Source organism: Falco peregrinus, chromosome 1 (assembly GCF_023634155.1).
Source record: "Falco peregrinus isolate bFalPer1 chromosome 1, bFalPer1.pri, whole genome shotgun sequence".
Lineage (NCBI taxonomy): Eukaryota > Metazoa > Chordata > Aves > Falconiformes > Falconidae > Falco > Falco peregrinus.
In genome coordinates, this window is record NC_073721.1 from 77,560,214 (window position 1) to 77,585,403 (window position 25,190).

Genomic DNA, 25,190 nt, shown 5'->3' on the forward strand with positions numbered 1-25,190 from the left:
TCTGCTTTTGGTGATAAATAGCCACAGAAGCATTTGCAGTTACTGTAGTTGTGTGGGGGTGTAGGCATCTGCTCAAACCTCTTCAGCTATTGGGTAGCAGCATGGCTTTTAAAAGAAATCTGAAACTCTGGAGGTCGAATGTGATTCTCAAGGCTTTGCCAGAAGTTTTCAGTAGAGATAGGGGACCCACTTGGAGGTGTCTGGGAAAGGATGCACCTAACCTTGGAAATCACTTGTTTTCCTCAGGTAACTGGAAGTTGTTGTTTTACAGAGCTGTTTTTCTAATTAATTTGTTGTTGATCCAGAAAAGAGACATTTCCTTTTCAGGAGGCGGGGGCTGTGTAGCGGCGCATGCCCTCGGTAACCCTCTGAGGTAATTCAGTCCATTTGAAAAGGAAATTCAGCCAAACCTACCACGTTTTGTGCTCTGTCTACCAGGTCTAGGTTCAGAGATGTTCAGATCCCAGCTGATCTGTGTGCAGGTTCAAAAGTCCTCACCAAACGGCGTGCTGGGACTTCAGCTGAAAGTGAAATCTGCATCACCCTCTGTGTAAGTCCTGCCAAAGCAGGGTGAGCTTCTGAGGAGGCAGATGCTCACTTTCTGTTTCCAAATGTGGCACTTTCTTCCTGGGAGAATCCCAGATAAGTCACGGAGCAGTGTTGTTTTTTCTGTTTCTCTGTTGAACAGCTGATCACTGGGTAATTGCATGAACCTGAGCTTTGTATTTTGGAGCACTTTGGAAATAATGAAGAAGTGTAAATACTAAAATAGACAGCTGAAGGAACATACAAGTAAGCACTTTCCACTCAGGAATTTCCTTTCCTTTTTGTTTGCCTGTTCTTTGTATTCTCATTTGGTGAGCACTACTGCTAAATTACGCTACCATGTGGTCCCCAACCTGCTGACACCAGGAATGTTGGTGTCTGTGTGAGAGGAACAGTCAGAGTACGGGCAAGTGCTGTTCTGAGAAGCCTGAGTCTAGCCTAATATTAGATTTTACATTTTAACTGTTTCTGTATATGTAATTGAATAGTCACGCGACTGTTTGTTTGTTTGTTTATTTTTTTCCCTACTACAAACGTCACTCATTTTTAATCATTACTATTTCAACACAGAAAATTCATTTATATACAAAAGAAAAAACAAATCCCCTTTTCTGAACAGCTTAAGCATTGTATTAATCGTGAGCTTTAAGGTCAAATCTTTATCTTCAGCTGTACCTCTCTGCTGGTGTGTTAGGACATATTGCTAATGAAGAGTTCCTTGAGTGGTTATTTTCTTTCAAGTGTACATGTGTTACTAAAGCTATGGTTTGTCAAGCACTTGGAGTTCATAGGAATGAAGTTTTCTGTGAAAAAGGAACTACTTCTTCCTGGGTGGTGGCTTGTGAGTGAGATTTGGGAGGTGATACAGCTGAGAACTAACAGGCATTAGGGTAGCATGGGGGTAGCGTTCAGATGGCGGATGAGTTCCTTGGTCTGGCTCCTGGTGAAGCCCCATGGGCATCCTGAGTGCCCGTGCCTGGGAAGGGGCTGAATTGGGCAGGACTGTGTTGTCCTAAAGTTAGGTTGGCTTGAAACCTTTTGTAATACTAGTATTTCTGCACTGATGGAGTTGTGAGGGTGTTGCAGTTGCTTATTTTGTATGATTTTTTCCTTAGTCTTTTACAAATCAAATTATAGACAAAGAGATTTGACTATGTAAAAAGTATTCTTGGTGTTATTGTGATTCTAGGGAAATGGTTTTTAAAATTTAGTTTGCGTGTGTCGGATAAATAGTTTAGTAGAAACCTATATCGAACTGTTATAAAATGTTTACAATGAAAATAGAATATATGCAAGTCATTTCTAGGAACATCAACTTTAGAACAATTAATATCAGAGCTAGCTAACAACTAAGTCCTTTCCCAATTTGATGTGCAAGTACCCAGCTGTTGAAATAGCAAGTATTTCTCATGATAAGAGAGACTCGGAAATAGATGCAAGCCTCGCTGCATAGGCAGAAGGTGCTAAATGTATCTCTGTAATACTCCCGTTACATTGATTTAATTAGTGTTTTATGCTATTCATTGCTCTGTTAATCTTGGTGGGAAGGTTTTGTTAGGGGAGGATTAGTTATTTAATCTGCATTTTTAATCGGAGTGCTTTTGTAGTTCAGTGCTATCTAAATAAAAACAGTGTAGGGTTGGGGTTCTTTTTGTTATTCTGTTGAGTTTTCTTTAAGGAAAATGTTTCTCTTGAATTCCTGTTGGACTTTGGTGCTCAAAAACTCCTGAGATTCACTAGGATAACGTGAAGATCGCATTTGTTATACAGTCAGACACGCAAATGTCCTTGCTCTAACTTCTTCGCATGCAATTAATGCAGAAAAATGCCATGTGTAGGCAAGCCCTTGGAGTGTAAGATCTGTGAGGCTGATGCGAGTACGTTAGGTACTTGTGTGTTTGAGCTGGCATCTCGGGGTGTGACTTCTGCAGAAACCTGGAGCATGGCACGCTAAATGTCAGCGCTCAAAGCGAAGAAGTACAGCCCCAGCTCTCGGGCTCTGCTCATGGGGGTCATGCAGCTGTGTGGCCTGAGCCCAACACGGAGGCGAAAGGCAGTTGGGTCACTGGAGCGGCGGGGAGGAGGCAGTGCTGGTGCCCCCTGGAACGGGCTGGGCTGGCAGGTGGGTGGCAGTGGCAAGGGCCTGCTTACACGAGGGCCATGCTGTGTTCTGGAGCAGGGAAAGGAGAAAAAGAAAAGTGTGGTAACTGGAGAAGCGAGGAGGAGAGGAGGTGGGGGAGACAGGCAATGCTGGGAGAGGGAGGATGGGGGTGAAGAGGAGTCAGCAGTGAGGGTTAATTCAAAAACTGGGGGGTTGGCCAGGAAAATAGAGATAAAGCACTTTCTAATAGACCCTTCAAGGGTTAACTGGGACCTTGGCTGAGACAGTAGCCGTGAGGAACCTTTGGTCACTGGCTTCAATGAAGTTGCTCTGTGTGTTTGCTGTGGCTGAGATCCAGAAGGACAGTGGAGAGTCAAAAGGCTCAGCCTCACCAGTGGAGAGGCAGCTGTCAGGGAGCCACCCTGGGCGAGGGGCAGGTACGTGCGCCTGCCTGGGGCTCTGAAGAAGTCAGGTTTTCCAGGACCCAATGTACCAGAGCTAAGCTATCCATACACATAGCTGTCTCTGTTTAAAGCCTTTCTTGCACTGTGCTTCATTAAGATTAAACTGTACTACTTTGCTTTAGGAAGGCCGTCTGGTTGGTGTACTAGCTGTTGGTCACTCGCACCTGGTCTGAAAACAGTTTGCATCTGAAACGGCTTGGACTTGCTGGAGGTGACGCAGTTGACCTGCGGATGCTGTGAACCAGGAGCTGACCAAAAAGCAGGAGAGCTCCAGGATTCCTCCCTGGAAAAGGTAAGGGCTGGAGGGTAAAACCTGTGGGAATGCACTCGTCGACCAGAAAACCAGAGCAGTTCTCCTAGGATAGAGCTGACTGCGTTGTAGTTTGGACCTTTGAAATTTAAATATGTAGAGTGCATAAAGGATGGTCAAGAAGCAAATTTATTTCCATCAGTTCAAACTGCAAGTTGCTTTCTGGAAGTGTAAGAAAGATCGCTTTTTGCACACATCGCCCTTGATTTCTGTCTGCTTTGAGTCACATAATTCTGATTGCTCATAACTTATATTGCCAAACTTATTCCAGTGTTATTGTCTCTTTAAAAACTCACACTCAAATAGCCTTAGGCAGTTAAAACAATCGGGACAGTGGAGCAGTATCTCTGAGCTAAACCAGAGCAGTAGGTAAAGAGCAGAGGGTTGCTTTCACCAGCGGTAAGAGCACAGGTGTGAGTCGGATGACGAGGAATCTATTCCTGGCTGTAACAAGCAGTGGAGTCTCTGCACCTGATTTGTCAGTGTGTTACTCTACTAATCTTTTTAGACTTATCTCGCCACTCTCCTGCATCTATGGCAGTCTGTTGCATTTGTATACAGTGGATATAAAATGCTATCAAATTGGAAGGGTGATTTATATTCCAGAGGGAAACTTTACGTTGATCCTGGTAGGTGGGCTGGATATTGTGCGACCAAAATAACGATCTCCAGACCCTGCAGCATTTTCTGGGTGCTCTGTGTGTCTGCAGCATGTGGTGTGGTGTCCTAACAGGATGTTAAGCACAGGTGTTCTGATACAGCTTGCAGCAGTTCGGGCTACACTATTGTTTTCCCTGTTGTGGGTAAGGTTTCACAGGTAGGTCATGCACAGTAACTGGGAACTTACTTTGAATGTGTAGGTGCTACATATATAAAATTCAGATTCATGTAGCACCTTCCTCCCTCAGCCTGTCCTGTCTCAGGGGTCTCATTACCCTCTCTTAGTGGTAGTGCCCAAGGGATCCTGTGCTAGGGTATTCTGTTGTCCCACTCTTGTAGGTATTCTCGCTCTGATGGGCCCCTGTCCCTCTCTGGAACTGGGGAGCAGACCCAGTCAACTGCTGAAGGAAAGCAATAGATTAATTGTGGCAATGCTAACTAACAGTGTGGATAAGCAGGATCAGCTGCTGCCTCGAGCTCTGACTGTGATCTTGCTGCCCATCGTGTAGCTGAATAGAGGGCTTCGGTTGGTCAAAAAGTGTCATCTGCTGAGCAGTGAAGTCCAGACCAGTGTTGCAAGGTTATGACAAAGCAAGTGTCAGCAGCTTCCCAGGAGGGCTGCTGGTGATGGACCAAGCCTTGGAATGAGTCCATCCATTTTGCCAATGATGCAGCCTTGAGTACTTCTGAAGAAAGCTGTGTCTGGCAAGCGCTCTGGAATATGGTACTATCGCTGTGAGTAGAGCAAATGCTTCTTATCGCCTGCCCCCAAGAACCATCAAAGGAAGCGCAGATGTCTCGTATTACTGTTAAAACAAAAACTGAGCACCGTATGGGCACAAGAAAACATAGATCCATTGGCAGCAGAGCAAGACTATGAATTATTCATTCTGCCAGTGCCTCCTGTATGTTTCAAGCACACAGGCTGTTCAGGATGCTGTCTGCTGGAGATGCAGACAGATCTGCTTCCAAAGCCACAGGGGCATGGCTCTGCAGACTGTGATCACCATTCCGCTCAGCTTGTCCTCCATGAAACTGGCTTGTACATTGTTGTGACATCCTTGAGGGCACAGAATTAACCTTTGATCATCCTGTGGGCTGTTGGTAGGAACTCTTGTAACACCAACAAAACTGGGACGTGCCTGGTAGTGCCAGCCTGGAATTGGCTGTGAGGTGAGTGCAGTAAGTTAGGATGAAGATGGCTGCATCTTTTGTGCAGTATTGCTTTGGTTTTTGTAAGAGAACTTACACTATGTCAGTTTGTTCCTAGCTCTGTCTGGCCAAGAAGCCAAAGTGTCATCTGCTAAAAGTTCCCTGAGCAAAGGCAGGATTCTTCTCCCCATCCAGGGTGCTTTACTGGGGAGGAGCATATTTAAATAGCTGGCTGGGAACATCTGTGAAATATGTAGTTTTTCTCAGCTTGTTTACTAGTGGGCATTTGTTATGTAATGGTTGTCAATTGGCAGCAGAATTTGAGAGGCACTGAGGACTTCTGGAGCTGCAGAGACCAAATTCACCTTTGATTCTTCCATGAACTGCTCTGAGCTCAGGTAAGAGGTGTCCATTATGCGAGAAGGCATTGCTGAAGGTTTGTTTCAGAGGCTGTTCCTCAGCATAAAATGCACATACTTAAATGCGGAGGGATTTTTCCTCTGGGTTTTTTTGGCCTTTACCCTCCTGCTGGTTGGTGTAAAGATTCCTTCAGCCATTTCATGTATGCAGGCTACACCATGCATATCATATTGCACACTTCTGAGCATTTTTCCCCATTTTTCTTCTGCATCGTCCAGAGTTTCTCTTGGCTGTCAGGCTTTTGCTGAGAGATGTTCAGATTTTTAGTGTGGGAAAAGGTGCTTGTAACTAGCAACTGCTGTAGAAATGATGGGCTTTTTAAAACAAAAATTTAACCCTTGCTTTTACAGCTGTCTTGTGAGGTACCCTACCCCACTTTGAGAGCACTTCAAATGTTCTTAAAGAGCTGTGAGGAAAGGAACTGAATGATACTTCGGTGAAAACAAGACACACTAACTTGTGTCCAGAACAGTTTTCAGCTTCTCATTATGCCAGCTAGCTGGATTTGCTCTAGAATCATAAAGTGGTTTGGGTTGGAAGTGACCTAAAAATCATCTAGTTCCAGCCCCCCTGCCATGGGCAGGGACACCTTCCACTGGACCAGGTTGCTCAAAGCCCCATCCAGCCTGGCCTTGAATGCTGACAGGGATGGGGCATAGAGTGAGCTGCCTTTGGAGCTGTCCTAGTCCAGAAGCTGAGGAAAGCTGTGGAGGTGAAGATAAAATCCCAGGCTGTGTTTGAAGAGTCCTCACTGAAAGAAGTGGTGGAAGCATCCGGGGGGGAAGATTGCCCAGCTGGGTTGAGAGGTAGGGTAGGTTTCACAAAGAGAGCTCTCAAGGAAGAAAGGGTTGGTCCTAAAGCAAGTAAAATGAGTTTGTCCTCCACTGGTCTTAACAGAAGTGAGAAGACAATAAAGTGGAGGAATATATATATATATATATCTTTTAAAATCAGCAAAAGAAGTAGACAAACAGAGCAGGTGGTGGATTTGTTGTTTCCATAGTGATGTAACTGTGGAAGCTTTTGTATGGCAGAGCTTCGCCCTCACTGCAATCACACTTGAAGGCTATGAGTATTCAGTTTTCCTGCCAGGGAAATGTAAATATACATCAAACATTAAAATAGCTGAAAATGCAGCTGCGTGTTCATGATTTGTTATGTTTGCAACGTTACCTGAATATGTGGATGTTGGGAAGCTTAGCTCTGTCATGGCTTATTTCTCCTTTATCTGTTGTCCCGCATTGAACTGCCATAATACCACAGTTCTTGCTGCACCAGGCAGTGGTATGTTGACCTGTATCCTTTGCTTTCTCTCATCCATACATACACACACATCCCACAACACTGATGCCTGTGACTCTGTGCTCACCCACACTGATTTCAAACACGCACTGATCAAGAAATGTATGCCTAACTCTTTCCGGCCATGCTAGCTGATCAGAGCACCACCATGGGAAGCATGGTGTACTTCTTGCTGTTTGTAACCATCACCTCAGTTGTTTCTGTGGGCCACAGAAATGGTCTGCATGTAACATTAAAGTGTGGCTTATTTTAATGGGCATTTTGAGAGTGTTTTAATAGTCAAAACATATGACTTTCAGGAAACTTTTGCCTATGGAGAGAGCTGTTTGTGACTGTGAATAGCTGAATTTAGGAGCCTTTTAAATCTGCCTTTGAAAGTAAGGTGGCGTGTGGAATTTTTCAGCATCGCAGCTGATGGATTATCAGTGGGTCATAGAGGCAGGGAAAGGAAAATGCTCCATGTGAATGCTGGATGCACACATCATACATTAGGTGTATACCAGTCCTGCACACCTACCTGCATAGTCCAGTCTTCATGAGTCATGGGCACTGATGCCTGATCATTGTTTTTACTCGTACTGCTGCTGGATGCTTCTCTTGCTGTCTCCCTGAACAAATCTCCCTTACCTTTGGCATTTGTTTTGCTTGTCTAATGGATGTAATGGGTCATCTGTTCCTTTTATAGAAAGGAATGTTAATTATTTTCAGAAGGCTAATTAGGTTGCTAATGAGAAGCTCTACCGCAGTAATATTTCCTTTAATTACTCACTTTTAAGTGCTGTACAGAGAAGCTTACTGAATATGCTGTTAAATATAAATGCTTGTATCTGGCTTCGAGATGCACCTTCAGTCTCCCGGAAAGAAATGCTTTGGCAAACTTGGGAATCCATGTGACACAGATGACTGAGCAAATGAGACTAGTGCTGAGAGCCACCTTTTTGACTCCGTGTGAATTCAATGCTTCTGCAAGTGACTGGCTACAGTTCTCTGTATTCCAGTTTTGCTTGATGCATTTTGGCAGTATTAGTAACCAATTGTCCTACCTGCCAAACTAATCTATAGTTAAATGCAGTTGTCACACCAGATAGCTTAGTCTAATTAGCCAGATGGCAGCCAGAGGAGGTGGAGTGACTCATTCAAGGTCATGTGGCAGATCATGGCAAACCTCATGATAAAGAGAGGTTTTGACAGCCCTGTGTAGGTGCGGTGCATTATTTGGCCCCTTGTGCCTTTTTAGGGCCGTGGTAGTTCACTACAAGACTTGCGTCGGTTTGCATATTGTTTCATGAGGCAGCACAGCTGCCCACCAACCCCATCCATGTGTCCACCTGGGCACTGACTTAGGAAGTTCCTTTTGCTTCTCCATCTGAGTGCTGGCTGCTACCTGCTTCTCTCCTTTTTTCACCCTTTGTGGTAGGAATCTCAATGCCTTTTAGAACCGCTCTGAGAGCGCTACTGTATTCTAGATGATATTTTAGTTTCAGTACTCCCAGGATGAGAAATGTTGGGGTGGATCTACAGCATCTCCCGCTTTGAGTGCTGAGCCTTCATGCAGCTCTGCAGAAGAGCTTCAGTTTTTGGCAGCATACTCTGATGTCCAGTCCAATTCCTGAGCCAGACTCTTGGAATACTTTACACACCGTAGCTCTACCAGGGAAGATGGTAAAGGAAGATTGCTGAATGGGGGCCACTTGCAGGCATCACAAGATGCTCCTTACACTTATATACTGATCATCATAGGCCCAGTTGGAGAAAGGAGGAAGGTCTGTCAATGTTGTGGATGCAGTGCAAAACTTAATACGTTGTACTGTGCTGTCAAAGTACCTAAGTGCAGGTGACTCTGAAGAGTGACTTAGGCATAAGAAATACCCAAGAAAACTATTATCAGCATGAGATAGCAAAAGTGATCCTCCAGTTCTTTTCAGGAACAGATGTGCACCACTAGAACAACTTGTATTTATGCTCCACAGGCATAATGGCCTTGGCTGAGGCACAGTCATTTAAAAGTTAACTTTGCATATGTAGCATTTAAGTTAACTTTGCATATCTTTACAGCTGCGGGAACACTGAGAAGACAATGAAGATACAGTGAAACAAGTTGGTTAGCTGCAGTGTACATATAGCTTCTAAGCTAGTACAAGCCTATGCACAAAGAGCAGACTTCCAAAATGCCAAGGTATCTATTTTGAATGCCTTGGCATTACTATGAACAGTTGTGCAAAGTAAAGGAAATAGTGCTGTTTAGCATATGTGTAATGTGATGGGTTTGTTGTTGCATGTATCAAGATTAGTTATATAGTGGGAGCATATTTAGGTGGTTTTACTCAAAGTGGGAGATAAAACCTTAAATTCTTACTCATCCTACCAAAAGTATATTGCTTAATACCTAGTGAATGTCATAAAAGTCTTTGTGTGCTGCGGGTTTGTGTACCTCTAGAAAGGAATGGATAAGCTGACCAGAATGTGTGCCTCCAGGACTGTCAATACTAGAGGCATGATTCAGGCATGAAAATGACAGCTCTTAAGCATTTTACATAAGCAGGGACAAGATAACGTATGGTGCCTCTCTGGTTCCATTTGCTATGGGTCACCTGATGCTCGTTGATGTTTGTTGAGCAGATTTTAAAGATGGTTTAAAAAGAATTGAGGGTTTGGGGTTTTTGGAGCGGGTTGAGTTTGGTTTTTTTGGTGGCCAGCATAAGCAGTATCAAACCATTTTACTTAAAACTGAGGAATTATTTTCTAGTCTTATCATGAGACAGTTCCCAGCACACAGATGAGAGCTGGCATCTTTGTTCACCTGGCTCTTTGCCCAGAGGCAGAGTATGTATTGTTGCCCAGAAGGAAAACAAGATAAAGAAAAAAAAATCTTGTTTGAGAAGACCTGAAATACCCTATGTAACCTCAGGTATTTCACTGAAGTGGATAGATTGGTGTTGCACATGCTTTACGCAGCTCTTAAGTAGATACTGGAAACATATGGGAACAGTAGCATCAGGAATGCTCAGATGCCACTTTTTGTCTCCAGGATGTGTCCATCTCCAGCTGCCTTCACAGGCTCTAGTAACTACAAATGGGAGCCTGCAGAGACAAAGCTTATAACAAAGGTACCTTTGTTAAGTGCCTGCAATTCATGAATGGCTTTGGGCCTCTGCATATGCAAAATGTTTATATGAAATTCAAAAGCTAGTAAAACTGTGTCATGAAAATAATCAATTTGTTATGATTATTTGTCTGTAATGAATGGTATCATGTTGCCGTAATAGTGTAAAGCAGATTACCAGAGGCTGAATCTCAAAGAACACGTTGCTGTCAGAGGTGCGTTTCAGTCAGTGATTGCTCAGTGCCTGCACAAAGGAGGGATCAGCTTCTCACTGCTTAACTAACAACTGTGCATTCTAAAATAACAACCAGTTGTTTAGAGTAGATCTTTACACTTTTATCTTCAGGAGATAGCAAAATAAAAGCTGAAAACATAAGCCAGGAGTTAACAGCGCCACAAATGAAGAGCTGAGCAGAAAGTCCCTGGCAGAAAATAGTGTGGCCTTGTGTGAGAGCTCTGTGGCCGGTCATTAATGGGGCAGGACACTCTTGTCACCCCTGGCCAAGGCCATTCTGTCTAAATACAAAACAACAAGGCTGGGTAAGGCCTTAGGTTACAGTTCAGTGGAAAGAAGCCACTTGAATTGCCTTTCCGTTAAAAGGCCTGTACTGCTGCATGAGAGTCCGGGATGGCAGGCTTGGCAGGGGGTGGCACAGCCATGGTCGTTTTCTTTTCTGGTTGTGCTTGCCAGGCCCCATGGGGAAGCTGAGCCTTCTGACCAGCTGCTGAGTGCGATAAGCTTCCTCTCACGTGTTGACAGAAATTAGTGGAGGCTTGGTACTTGTAGAGAAAGAGAAACATATTACAGGAGGTGTTAAGAACGAACTGAAGTTCACGGATGGGAAGTCATGCTCTTACCACTTCCTCTTACATGTTCCTTACTGGTGTAAATGGCTCTGTAGCATATAGCTGGGTAGATAGCATCTCTTTGAGTGTTTCAGCGGAGAGTGTTCTGCATTTCATAGGATTTGGCCACTAGGCTGCCATGAGACTTCAAAAATAAGCCTCTTCTGGGAACCCAGTGAAGTATGTTCAGCTCAGTATCCCCTTCTCTTCAAAGAGCAAGTGCAATATGGTTGTCTAAGGAGAGGTGATAGGTTTTTCTGGGTCAACTGATGCTGTGGAGCATAGAGGAGGGGAGCATTAGTTTCAGATACTCAGGCCATCTTTGGCCTTGAAGCTGTATGAAGTTGAGGATCAGGTTTCTGTCTCTGATCTGACCAAAGTTACTGAAAACACAATCTTGTCTACAGTAGGTAATTCTTCCTGGCATGAACGTTTCACTTGTGGAGCCCAGCAGTGGGGAAAGATTGCGCACATCACAGCCCCAGGTGGACAGAGCCACTGGGCCACTAACTCTTCCTCCTTTGCACTTGTGTCCCCACATGTTCCTGAGACCCCTGTATGACTATCACAAACACTTTTGTAAGGGGAATTCAGAGCTCGTGAAAGGTACTGTCTGGACTGTCCAGAGGGACATCTGTGCTCTTGTAAATGAAAGAGAAGCTCTGACAGTGAGAACATGAACTTTCTGTGTTGTGCATCAACATGAGCTATCTGTTCTGGCAGGAGCAGTTTCCAGAGGCAAGTAAAAGAACCCAGAGTCTAACTGATGTCTGGTCTCTCTTCTGAGACGGCCAAGGATCTGGGCCAATTAGTGCCTGTATTGGATTATGAGGAGGTTTTGTCAGTCATCGGGAATTAAATATATCTGAGAAAAAATAAGAGCTATGTACGTTTTGGAACATTTTGTTTTTGAAGCCTGAAAAACAGAATAAATAGGATTATGGTTTCTAGATATTCTGAGGCAGCAGCGAATAAGAAAGATGACATGGTATGACACATTCTTTGAGGCACAGGCTGTCTTTCCGTGTGTGTTTGTACAGACCTATGGTACCTTCATTTACTGACGCCCGGCCACGTCTTCTGATAGTAGTATTAAGGTAATATATGTCTTATGGTGACACAACAAAAGATGCAATAATTTAGTTGTCTTAAAATTCTACTTTGAAAAGGTAGGATGTTCTTTTTCATCTATAGTGTACTATTTGGGACAGACAGATGCATTTGGATCCTTCAGCTGGTGATGTGTTCTGCTAGCCCAGGGCTGAGACTGCCAGAGATGATACGCAAGAGGCTGTTTCTGCTGCTGATCATTCTGTTGGGGTGCTAGTCGAATGATAGCCATGCCCCACCACAGTGCCATGTTAATGAAGACAGGTTTTAAAATAGTTGTCTTCCCTTTTTTGTAAGGGCAAAGCAGGTGAGTGCAGATGGTCTGGCTATATTCATTCATTTTCTCTTCTTTCTGCACGCAGCAGCTGCTTGGCTTTGGAAAGAAGGCAGTGCCAAACTACAGAAGCACAGTGAACCCCTGCCTGCAGAGCAAAGTAGAATTTACTTCTAGTAAAAATAAAATTGTGTCTTATACCAAAAGAAGCTGTTACTAATGTAGGCTCCTAAGCAGAGTCATCTGAGACAAGAGATTGGTAGAGAGGCAGTCTTGACTTAACTTGGCATCTTTTATTGTTGGGGTTTTGTCAGCTGTCTGACAGTATGTGCAGTCAAGAGTCATAATCTTAACTTTTCTCTCCCGGTGCTCTGAAGATAATTTTTCATCCCAGAGCAGTCTTTTGGTCCATATCCCACCATCTTCCTCTTATTCTCCCCATTCTTCCTTATTTCAGTGACTCAGCTTCCAAGCAAGACTCACAAAAAACCATGTCTCTCCTACGCCAAGCATGGATCTGTACTGACAGGTTAACTTTTTCACTGAGCAAACTGATTCTTTGTTCCAGCTGCACTGATTCTACAAACACTGAGAAACACCAGAAGATACGGCTAAACTGCTTAGATATAACTTTCACAAATTTTTTGTCTGTTGCCCTGTTTGCTTTATGTGTGTTCCCCATCTCTTCTGACTTTAGATGTCTTGTTCGTACCTGAGTGCTCAGCAGCTCAACAATGAGAGGAAAATAGCTGCACTTTTCCAGGCCGTTTTCCAGCCCCATTAAGGTTCCCAGCCACGCTGGTTTGAAAGATTCTGTTAACTTGTGGTTGGTAGCCAGGAGGATGGAATGTGTATGCAAATTTTATTTAGTCACTGTAGTAGCTGTGGAAATCTATGGATCTTTACTGTTATCTGCTTAGATTAATTTAAATGATTATGAAACAGTGATGAGTTTAGTTCCATGACATCTGCCCCCTACAAGGCTTCAGCTACTAATACACTTAAAATTTTACTTGTGCATTCTTCCTTGTTTCCTTCTATTCTGCAAGTACTCCAGGGTCTTTCCGTCCTACTTCTTTTAGATCCATCTTCTGTTCATAAGGCAAGGGTCTTTGCAAGGCTTTCTCCAACTTAATTCTTAACAGCTTTTCTTCTCTTCCTGTGCTTTGACTCACTGGGTCCTAGAGAAACGAACACAAATACAGTAGTAATTTTAGGAACCAAGCAGGAATATTGCTCTGCCTTCTACTGCAGCAGCTGTGTGTGTGGACTGAAATTCAAGCCTCCATTTATCGCTGTGCATTGACCTTTTGTGACTGTGCCATCTTTCTGCAGCTGAGTGGAATGTGTCCTCTGTGTGGATTGACAGCTGATAGGAGTGAAGAGGTGAGTAGTATTTTTACTGCCTTGCTGGGTTTAGGATTAGAGTTATCAGTTCTTAAGGATTTTCTTTTCAAAGGTGGAAGCTTAATTGCTTTTTCAGGTGTTTAGCAAGTAGGTGGTATTAACATGATGCAGTTAATTTCCACAAGTCCTGAAGCAGATGCTGCTATTCTCAAGAGATGGTTTAGAAGAATTTTTCAGACGCTGGATGTCTAGATTAGATCTGAAAAAGGGATGAATGTGAGTAGGGTCTTGGCATGTACCATAGTCATAAACTGCTATATCTGCAAAGCAGTCTGAAGCCATGGTCATGTTTTATTTCAGGATCTGGGCTACCCTGTGCTGTGAAAGATGAATCCCTGGACTCGAGACACTCAGAAGCATCTGAAGCATCATACATATAGATGTGCACATACGTATAGACTTTTCTGCCTTAAGGAACCTGAAGTCTTACATTTATGTTGACTAATAAATATAGGCAAGTTTTGAAAAAGACTTTCCTGTATTGGAGCAGTGAATCTGTTTGTTGGTTTTACTGGGAAGACTGTTCAATAGAACATGGTCATTTGGACTGCAGTCACAAAAGGAAATGTGGAAGAAGGGTATAAACATAACATTAAATGTCTTTACTTTCAGAGGGGCTGCAACTGAGCATGCTCTGTGGAGCTGTGATAAATGATTGGCAGGCTGCAGGTAGGAGTCCTGAATCCAGTAGCATCTGTAAAAGGTCACCTCAGCATAAAAATGAACACAGTCAGAAGAAGCAATTATAGGAAAAATAAATAAATCCATCACCTTCAAGTAGAGGGGAAGAAAAGGCAAATAAGCAAATCGGTAAGGACAACATATAAACATGCCTATGCATCTTTATATATCTATATGTCTGTAGATAGAATTAAAAAGCACATAGGTGTAGTGCGTTGATTTGCCTTCATTAAAGCAGATATCTGTGGTCCAGTCCAAATTAGAGTGTGAGAGAACAGTCCAGTCCTGTGATTTGGGAGAGAGGCAGTAAGAAGCTCAGAAAGAATTGGAGAAGAACCAAGGTGACATCAGCTGTAGTCAGAGATGCGGGGCATCCTTATGACCCAGCTCCCTGTCTCATGAGCTGGAGCACGTTTCAGTTGGAAGAAGGGCGCTGGGGAACACCCCTAGGACTGTACCTTCATAAGCTGACTGATTGGAAAAGGAGGGAGCTGTTAGGACGAAGCAGTAAAAGCTTATGGACCAATGCTGAGTTAAGAAATTCACCTCTGAAGAGATAAGAGGCTTCCTTGAATGGCAGGCAGAAATAGCCTGGCAAATACCAGTTCTGCGGGGGGCACAAATGTTGAGTTTTTGCTTTAAAAGAGCTTGTGAGTTGTAGAGGAATTATAGAGGACTGTATGAAAAGTTTATTTGTAAAAAGTTTGTGATGATTGGTAAAAATGTGAGATATGAAATGTTAAAAAGAAAAAACAAAGGAAAAGGGGAGAATTGTAGAGGAATGAAGCTGGGTTAGTTATCATTGATAACATACAGCTGTGGGCTGGCTTCAGGGGCGGGTTGGCTGATGTAGATAAGGTGCAGCTGTGGCTGGTTCTGGTAAGGGCTTGGGCAGCCAAGGAAGAGAGAGGAGGAAGAAACAGAAAGAAGACAGAGGGTGAGCGGGTCCTGGCTGAGGTGAGACGAGGAGAAGGCAGCAGAGGGGCTGGTATGAAGAGTATGTTGGTATGTGATGGTAAAAGACCTCGTTGCAGCTGTCTAGTTTGGAGAGTGCTGCGACAGTGAGTGTTCAGCTTACCACCTTTCAGAAGGGTGAGAGTTTGCCACATTCCCCTGCGGGAAAACTCTGGTGCTGCCTTTTTGGGACACACAGTACATAGTCAGATGAATGAGTCTGACTTGAAGGGGAGTCATAAACTGCTAAACATTAGATGTTTACAGTGGAACTGATGCTTCAGGTTTACAAAAGAGAAAAATGGCAGGCGTGCATAAAACATGATGATGGCGTGTTTGTAGTTGTAACCTGAATGCTAAGTTTCCTGATACCATGGGGAAATATCAGTGCTAAAAATGTAAGCCTTCTCTTGCAAAGATGTAAATAGCAATGAAGTGCCCAGCACAGTGGAGGGGTATGTCCTCTGTGTAGGAACTAGGCCCTAAAACCTAGATTTTTGTTGACTTGTTACTCAGGACAGAGAAATTTGACTGATCTATGAAGACAGGTTTACCTGAGCGATGTGCTTATAGGCTGTTGCTTGTTCTTTCTGAATTGAAATAAACCTGAACAAGAGAGTTGAAAACTCGTCACTAGCTTATTTGCCCATACAATATATTTCCACTGGTGGGTATGTACTTTGCGACTCGGTGATGGCATGATTAATCCCCATGGTACACTAATTGGTGGGCACTAGTGGGTGAAACTCTGGGAAACGGTTCAGAGGAGCTGCCTTTGCCAGCTGTAGGCATAGCTGCCTGCTTGAGGATCTTGTCAGACATGGTGCTGTGGTCAGTAGGATTCTGAGATTTATCCTCTTCTACCCTTCCTTTCCAGGATGTTTCTACCTCTCTGAGGACCTGTGTGAACCTGAAATTAAGAAGATGAGGTAGCCACCATCTTGGAGGCTCCACAAGGATTCCTTTGGTGAAAAAGAATAATTTAGCAATCTGAGACTGCTCAAGTTTTCTCCACCAGGGATGTTAGGAGGAAACTTGAGGACTCACAGCTCGGTGAATAGCACATAGTGCTTGGAAGGCTTGGTTCTTTTACATCTCAGCAGTAGTTTAATGTTAGCAAGGAAAATATATATATTGAGGAGGAAAAATTATTTCCTGTAGAATTGCCATCAAGAGATTTCCAAAAGGGGGAAAAAAGAAGAAAAGTTTGTATGACAGTCTCAGGCTGTGTTTCTGAAGGTACTTAAAAGTATGCTCCCTGCTGTTTCACCTGTCTTTATGCACTTCCCTCTGCTTGCAGGGCTTAGACCTAACTCAGTTTAGACCAAGATGCTCGGTTTCTTTATGGCCTGCAGCAGTCCCTCCTACAAGAAGTGACTGTAGTTGCTAGCTGCAGGTGTTTACACTATCTAGTTACCTACTGTCACTTGAATGTTAGGAGTTCATAAAGTCTTGGGCACTGGTGAAGGGAATACAAGGAGAGGGAAATAGTTCTTTACAGTTCTGTATATGCAGCAAGAATTTCCAGTAAAAGAAACTGCTAACTTTCTGGAATGCTGATTTGAGCTCTACCTGCAGTAAACTAGGAGAGACTGCCTTGGATCTGTCAACTGTTCTAATTTTTTCAGATTTTTTACACACGCTGCTGTTCTTCACAGTTTAAGTGACTTGGATTGTGTCGTGGTATTAGCAGGCTAGGATTTTAGATACTCGTACTTCATTGCCTTGATCATAATATTTTTCTCTGCCAAACTTCATTTTCAATGTGAAATATGTTTGGATTTTTTTTCTCCCCTCCCCAACTTGGCTTTCCTCCATTGCATGCTGATTCTGGCTTGTTTCTGCAGATTGTTAGGAAGACCTGGGGCTAAGCATGCTTATTTGTTACTGTTACTGACCTCTGTAAGTTGTCCAAATTGATTTATTATTGTAGTGTTGGAGTGGACTGATGTATTTGCTTTTCACTTTGCTTTGGAAAGAAGATGAGGGCATTTGTTAAGAAGAAAAAACTTTTCAAAAAAGAAAGCGAATTTCCAAACAGCTTTAAGAAACCATGTAAGATGGCTGATACTAATGTCTTGACCTTAATGTTGTCTTTTCTTTACATCTGTTGGCTCTCTAGTGACAAGTGGAAAAAGGATATTGGCTAGGGCAAAATCTTGTAAACTCTTAGCATGTTCTCAGGATAAATTCTCTCTCTGCATTCATCACTCTGTTCTGGGTTGCTTTTTCCTGGTAAGCCATGGTGCGCATTATGTTCTTTGAATGTCAGATTTCCTTCAGTCAGCTAATACAACACGTTAAACTCAAGCTTTCAAAAACAGTCATGAGTTTTGATTGCCATGGTACTCAAATGTGCTCAAACCTAGGCCTGAAGTCATAGGCCGTAAATTTGTGTCAAGTTTTGAAAAATGGGTTGTAGGAACTCAATTCTGCTCTCACTGCAGAGAGTGAAGTCAGCCTGGGCTTACTGTCCAGGTTAAGATAATGGTGAATCCAGCAACTGAGCACCCAAAACTGGAGGATGGCTGATACAGGTTCTTGGGGCAGGTTGTGTTCCTCCTGGACATGCCATCTCCTTTGGAGCAGACCTTCCATATTTAGTGTGGGCCCCCTCCTCTGCAGTGTTAGTGGAAGTTCTGCCCGCTTCTATGGCGGGTTTGTGGCTTCTGCTTTGTGCTGGGGCTGCTTCAGGGGCACTTGGGCCCTTGCTGGATGCTTGTTTGTTTGAGAGCTGTAGTATCAGCAAATGCTGGGGACTCAGGGCAGCTTTCCCATACAGGAGAAGGCAGCAGGTAAGGCAAAGGAGAATTCTAGCAACAGGCTTGGAGAAGAACATGACCTTACCTGAAAGAGATGCTGGGGAGATCTGGCAATAGTACTTCTAGATGCTAAGTTTGGACTCAGTCATTTTTCACAGATTTGTCTTGCAAGTTTGCTGCTTGCTTGGCTCTTGAGGGGTCTTAACTTCTGTCGGGAACACAGGAAACATCCCTTTTTGTCACTGTAAGCAAAGACCTGCTGCCTTAATTTGCTCCCAGGTTGGAGTGGTCACTGTGGGCTAAGGTGTGTTTGAGTAACACGATGCTGTGTGTGAGGCAGGGCCTGGGAAGTGTCAGCTTTCTGCACTTCTGCCATTCATGAGGCCACATGAGTCAGAAAACTATTCCTTAAACTAACAAACAATGTCTTCATATTTTTCTCTTTGTTCTCTGAAAAGCCCCTCCTATACACTGTCTCCCAAGAAGACCCTACCTTTCTCCTTCCTGTTGTGCCTTCTGGGCAGCCTACACGCAGGCATTACCAGTAAGAACTACACTTCTCCATCCCTTTGGCTTAGTCCAGTAATTGGATTCACTTAATCTCCTTTTGTCGTCATTCTTTTTTACTGTATCCCAGTTCTCTTTGGAACAGGTTGGAAAGATAGGCAGGGGTGAGAGGCTGCCAGCAGGTACATAGTAAGCCCGGCAAGGGAACAAGGAGTGGCAGGGAAATGATGTGCCTCCTAGGGGAAAGGAGATAGAGATGAAAATGAGGGGGAAAATGCAGATTGGAAATGGGCTGTGCTTTTACTCACAATATATGGCAGTGTGGGTAAAACTCAGAGGAGGGGAGACAATGTGCATCCTGATGGAGGAAGAGTCCAGACAGAGAAGCAGCAAAACCAGATGATTAATACATTCAGAACTGACCAGAATCTCAGGGCTCCAGATCCATCCTGAAAGCACTAAGAGCTGGACATCAAGTCTGTATTTGGGGACATCTGTCTGTGGCACGCTTTTAGCTTCATTCCAGGGCTTGATTAATCGATCTTCTGGAACTATTCCACACTTCAGTACAGTCAAAATTCTATTTTCTGAGCCACAGTTAATTGAGGCTCTCAGTTACCTGAAGGATGAATATCTCCTCAGAGTTATGACTTCAGCACATAAGTACCACTAAGACTTTACCACATAAATCTTTAAACACTGATGAACTAATGTCTTGGAGCCAAATCCAGCGCCAATGTTCTGTAAATCTTTACTCCTAATGGTTTGTGTGAGATTTATATGAAAGTGTTGAAGCTAGATTTGCAGCACATTCACTGAATGTTGTCCGTGGTTGCAAAGGCATGCTCATTTGATGTTTACTTACAGGGAAAATGCAAAATAAGAGAGGAGGAATTACATTTAAAAAGGTGTTGCCCAAAAATGCATATCAATTTTCATCGGAGTCCTTGTATCTGTTCTACTCTTTGTTGAAGCAGAAAAGCAGATACATGTCTTGATTCTCCCAGTCTTGAGGAAGAATGCAGTAGCTACAGTGATGTGCAAATGAAAGTAATTTAAAAAGTCATGAAGAACAGTCAATTTTACGTTTAGGTAAGAAGAGTCTGAGGAAGGAGAATATAAGCAGTAGACCTTACAGTCAGGACGTGGCCGGTGCCATCTACTTCAGAGCTGGCTGCTGCTTGCGGTCCTGTCGTTTGGAAGGACTGAGGTACCCTGCTGTGTATGCCTCTGTCCTCCTTTGTCTGTGGTTACTCTTTCAAATTAAAAAGCAATTATGACACGTACCATAGGGTTATAGATCTAAGGCGTTTCTTAGAAATATGAACATGCATGTTATAAAACTAAATATTGGTAAATACTTCAAATATGAGTTTGGAAAATAACACCGTGCCTTGATTTTTTTAACTGATAGAAACAACCTGGCACTAAGAGTAAGGAACTTTCTGCAGTGAAGCTTGCCTGCAGTGAGTGAAGTAGCTGACAGAATTTATAGCCTCAGGCTATTGCTAAGCAGGAGAATTGCATCATGGAGATTTTTTTGTTTGTGTTTTTCTTTTATTAGCACTTCAGAGTTAATTCAGAGTATCTTGATGAGGTCTGTTGTGGTTTAACCCCAGCTGGCAACTAAGTACCATGCAGCTGCTTGTTCACCTCCAACTGCCACCTCCCTGTGGGATGGGAAGGAGACTTGGGAAAAAGGTAAAACTTGTGGGCTGAGAAAAGAACAACTTAATAATCAAAATAAAATAATAATTGTAATGAAAAGGAGGGGGAAAGAGATAAGAATAAAGCCTAAGGGAAAAACCCCAAGTGTTGCACAATGCAATTGCTCACCGCTTGCTGACCATTGCTCAGCCAGTCCCTGACCAGTGATCTGAAGAGCCCAGCCCACTTCCCCAGCTTATATACTGAGTGTGATGTTCTATGGTGTGGAATATCCCTTTTGCTAGTCCACATCAGCTGTCCTGGCTCTGCTCCCTCCCAGCTTCTTGCGCACCTGCTCTCTGCTAGAGCATGGGAAACTTGAAAAGTCTTTGATTTAGTGTAAGCACTACTTCACAACAACAAAACCATCAGTGTGGTATCAACATTATTTTCATACTAAATCCAAAACACAGCATTGTACCAGCTACTAAGAAGAAAATTAACTCTATCCTAGCCAAAACCAGGACAGGTCTCATTGTATCCATCCAGAGGCTGTGAGTCTAAATAATTCTGCTGGATTAAAGGGAACAGACGATCTGTGAGAGACTTTTTGAAGCACGGTTATAGCGGGGAAATGGGCAGAAAGCCACTGCAAAGGATAGCTTTGAAAAAAATGAACCAGGCAGTGCTCAAGAACTTAATCGGGCATAAATATGACATGCACTGATGTCTCCGCTGCAGTGGTTGTGTATGACAAATTTGCCATTATTACTTGATCTAACATCAGCCAATTTTCTGATCACTTGCCTCTTGCCTGCTTTGGCTGCATCACCTGCAAAATGGAATGTGAGTATGGAAGTGCTTCTCTTGCACAGAAGGGTCTCACACGTGGAGCCGGGCAGTCTGGGATTTATGTCCTTTCTCTTTACTTGACCTGGTGCATCAGGTTCATCTGTATCTTACCTCAGCCTAGGGGATGATTAATATCCATTTCAGGGTTGATACACTAAAATTAAAAAGTATAATTTTTGTGTTGTTACAGTATGTTCTTGCAGCCCCTAAGTCCTGCCCTGATTCTCTGAACCAGGTTTCTGTTGGGAACTCAGCCCTTCAGATGCTGCCCCCTGTTATGCCTGTGCTGCTTCGCTGTAGGTGGAGGGGCTCTTGGCCCTTGCGTTGCCAGCAGCATTATCCACACAAGCAGGGCAGTTGGGGAAAGGACTGTGTGTTCCTCTGAGGCTCATGTGTGACTTCCACAGACTGGCCTTGTTCCTTCTGTCGGCAAGCTAGAAAGGAAGGTCCTGCTGGAGAAAGAGGGAAAATTTCTGTGCTGGCTTAGCTCAGGCTTCCTAATAATGTTGTATTAGAGGAACTAATTCTGCTTTAGCTGCTTGAAATATAATTTACTGATGATGGAAAGCATTTTCATAGCTTTGAATTTAGCAGCTTCCTGTTTTCCACAAAACAATGCAGTGAGCAGCCTCGGTATGAGCATGGCCGTCCATGTGCAGTCTCTGTGACTTGTTTGCTCTCTGCTGAGACAACTGTGTAGGTGGCAGCTGTGTTTCTGGTTTTCAGGAAACCGCTGCGCATCCCACTGTAAGTACCTTAGTGATAAATATAATTTGTTTTCCTCAGGAGACTCAATAGCTATCATAATGTTCAGAGCTTTTTGGTCTTTATTACTGTCACTCCATAAAAAGTCTTGCATCACTAAGTTCAATTATCTGCTCGAGGCTTTTCACAAATCTGCATCTCTTACTGAATCCAGGCTTGGCCTTCTGTTTGGATGCTTTTCCCACTAATGTCCTGCAACTGCTTTTCAGCTGGATCCTTTTATCATGAATTGCAGCCCAATAAACCAACACTTTTCTTCTTCATGTCCCTCTTGAGACCTTCTTGTGCTGTATTGCCTACCAGGCACCAGCCAGTTTGGTATGGCTGGGAAATAAGTGCTTGGGAACAGCTGCCGTTTTAATTGTTTTTTAAATGCTCAAGTGACTTGTAACCATTACATTGTACAGTCCCCAACTTGTGCAATGATATGCTGTAGCTTGTTGTAGTCTCCCTGGGTATCCTCCATTCTCTTCTATGTCTTACTTTTTGTTTTATTTTGAATTAAATGTTTTACAGGAGGAGCTGTGATTTATGGATTTGCGTAGTGCCTAGCACAGTGGAACCAGTTTATGTTTGGGCTAACCTAGTTCAGCGTCTGCCCTGTCTTGGGATGTTCTTAATCAGCAGGCAGCCTGTGAGGACTCTTTCAAGCACATCATAAGAAGGAAGTAAGTTCCCATCGAGGTTGGGCTGACTGGACATGTGGCAGTAGAAGGCAAATACTGAGACAATGTCAGCACCTTGATGCCTGTCTCCTTGCAGTTGTAGTGAAAGGCTGAGGCTTCAAAACAAGTCAACAGTGGTCTTTGCAATGGGATAACTTGTATTGTGGATGTCCCAGACCTGGTCCAGATTTGGTTATTAGACTTCTAGTGTAGTGACCAAGCATTTTGCAAAGTGCAAAAAAGAAATAGAGAATAAATAGCTAATTATGAAGTATGTGATATAGAACCAGGAAAGATAAATCTTCATTGCACAGAGGAAACAGCATGGGGTAGAACAGGATGTGGCTTGTTGGATATGTTTCTTGAGTCTTTGGCTTTGGTGGGCAGGTGTAAGGTAATAGAAATAACTGGTCAGGGATCCTTGGAATAAGAAGGGAGGGACTGAGAAGGAAGAATCTTCTGTGCGTTTGATCCAACTTTGTGAAGAGATTTTTGAAATTACGAGGAAAACCTTACAGATAGTACTGCATGCTGTGGATGCTCCCAGCTAACAGTTCAAATACTTTTCTTGTAAAGATGTAGGGGGAAGTGCAAGGAGTAAGGACCACAAGTTGAAAAGCTTAGAAGGGCTTATTGAAAGAGTGGAAAACCATACAACCCCTTGGCAGCTTAGTAAAAAATTTACAATAATTTTCTTCCCTGGAGAATGACATTCCGTATTTCCTCAGTGCCTTATCTAGCAATAGCTATGACTCCTAAGGCCTCTGCATCTTTCGATGTCTGTCTCATCAGATATAAAAAAACTTCTCCCTTCCTGCTGCAGCCTTATATCCCCACTCTGATAAAAAATACCTACAGGCCATTTCCTTCTTACTGGTTTCCCTTACTCCTGTACCTCTGACTATTGATTTATTCTTGAAACTATGTGAGAATGGAGGAAAGATACAAGGATTCAAACTCCTAAGCTTATCAACTGTACTGGCAAACTGATCAAGTGACACTGACAGATTGTCCTCAGAGAGAAATTGTATGTATGGTGCCCTTACACATCAGCTTCTTGTGGACTGTGTGGGGATATACCCCATGCATATTTCTCGTGTGCGACCTCCACTGCTGTCGTGAGGGTCTCTTGGGACTGAACTATTAGGAGACATGAAGGAATTCCTGGTGACTCTAGTCTTTCACCAACAAGCGCACAGTGTGCTGTTGACCCAGATCTGTAGCATCTGATGGTAGTTCAGTGTCCTGCGCCACATGTATTGTGCCATTAGGAAATAGGTCTTTGTTCAAGCACCCACATCATATGAACTGCCAAGACTTTGGTTGTTTGGGTGTCCGTTTAAGAGAGGAGTGAACAAGTCATTGATGCAGCTCTGTCCTTTCCACTTTCAATATTCCTTTGTGAATATTCTGCCTGTCTCCTTTATTGTAGAAGAATGGCTGCAGAAGCATGGCCTTAGAATCTCTGAAGATCTGCACAATCCAGGCCTGGTATTAGAACAGGCCTGTAATCAGAATTGTACTGAAGTTGCTGTGCTGAAGATAACAAGAAAGGTAGCCTTGAGCTATTCTTGCATCCTGAGACCAAGTAATTATGTTGTGCCAACAGGCCGTGGCTGTAACAAGCTACAGCTGCTGGGACAGCAGGTGCAGGGCCAAGAAAGATAGGGACCGGTATGGGAAAATAGGGAGTAACAAACTACAAGGCTGAAGCACAGCGACACAATTAGCTACATGGATAGAATGCTTGTTTTAGTCATGATAATGAGGGGTGTGAGAACCGTGCGCGTTTAGAGACTACTAACCAATTATATTTCTGCTTTACGAATATGCATGTGTATCGGTTCTGTATAAGTAGTGTTAGAAACTAATAAAGTTGAGCAAGATGCATAACTCATATTGAGCGTCTTCTTGACTCCGGCGAACCCTTCTTCCAACACTTTATATTCATTATTATAGTTCCTTTTTCCTTAAAACATTTCTCTTTAATCTCCTATCTGAATTTCAGTCATTCTGCATGTTAATAATTTGTTTAGAGAGGTACCATGTTTACAGGGCAGGAACACTCTTTCCAGGTGGCATTGGAATTACTGCACATAAGGTTAGTGTGGTCCTTTCCTAACATCTTGTGGATGAACTGACAAGTGCAGAGCAAAGAAGTTAGTGCCTGATGAAGAGCTGAGAGAAACCTAACTTGAAAGTAAGTTTCTAAGAACGAAAAGAGGTCAAATTCACCCTGTGATGTGAATCTGTAAGGTTTCAGTAAAACTATGCTTAAAATCAGCTTGGGCCAGTGACTCCAGTGTGGCAGAGCAATGCTTCAGACCTTGTAAATCTCTGTGAAAAGTGTAGAAACTAATTGTGCTGAAACAGTTCAGTGATAAGCAAATTGTGCCCTTTCAAACCTTTTCAAGTTTCTTCCTGTAGAGACGATTACAAGTTTGTTCTCATTTCCTATTTGTCATGACCAACCACCTCTCTCTGATCAGCTGTTCCTTTCTCTTCTCCTCCTTTGTGTTTTGCTGTCCTGAAGCCAAACCTGAATGGATTTCAATTCCTTTCTTGTACTTTTTGACTTGGTATCAGGTATTTCCAAATCCTAGCTGTACAACACATGGGTTCTTTAACAGAAGAAATAACAGTTCAGCTGAATAATGGGTGC

At 43.3% G+C, this 25,190-nt stretch overlaps 1 protein-coding gene across 26 annotated transcripts in view; it reads left to right on the forward strand.

Annotated features, from left to right (window-relative positions):
* The window catches only part of TMEM229B (transmembrane protein 229B), a 38,210-nt gene that overhangs the window by 8,278 nt on the left and 4,742 nt on the right, over positions 1-25,190 (forward strand). For 7 of the 26 annotated variants that reach the window (XM_027777303.2, XM_055801585.1, XM_055801617.1 and 4 more), the window contains 2 exons: positions 3,234-3,403; positions 20,164-20,300. The exons of 1 other annotated variant lie outside the window; for it this stretch is intronic. In XM_027777303.2, coding sequence (XP_027633104.1) covers positions 20,235-20,300 — 66 coding nt within the window. In that variant the 5' untranslated portion in view covers positions 3,234-3,403; positions 20,164-20,234. 18 more of the 26 variants (XM_055801646.1, XM_055801652.1, XR_008746817.1 and 15 more) reach the window with 17 other exon arrangements.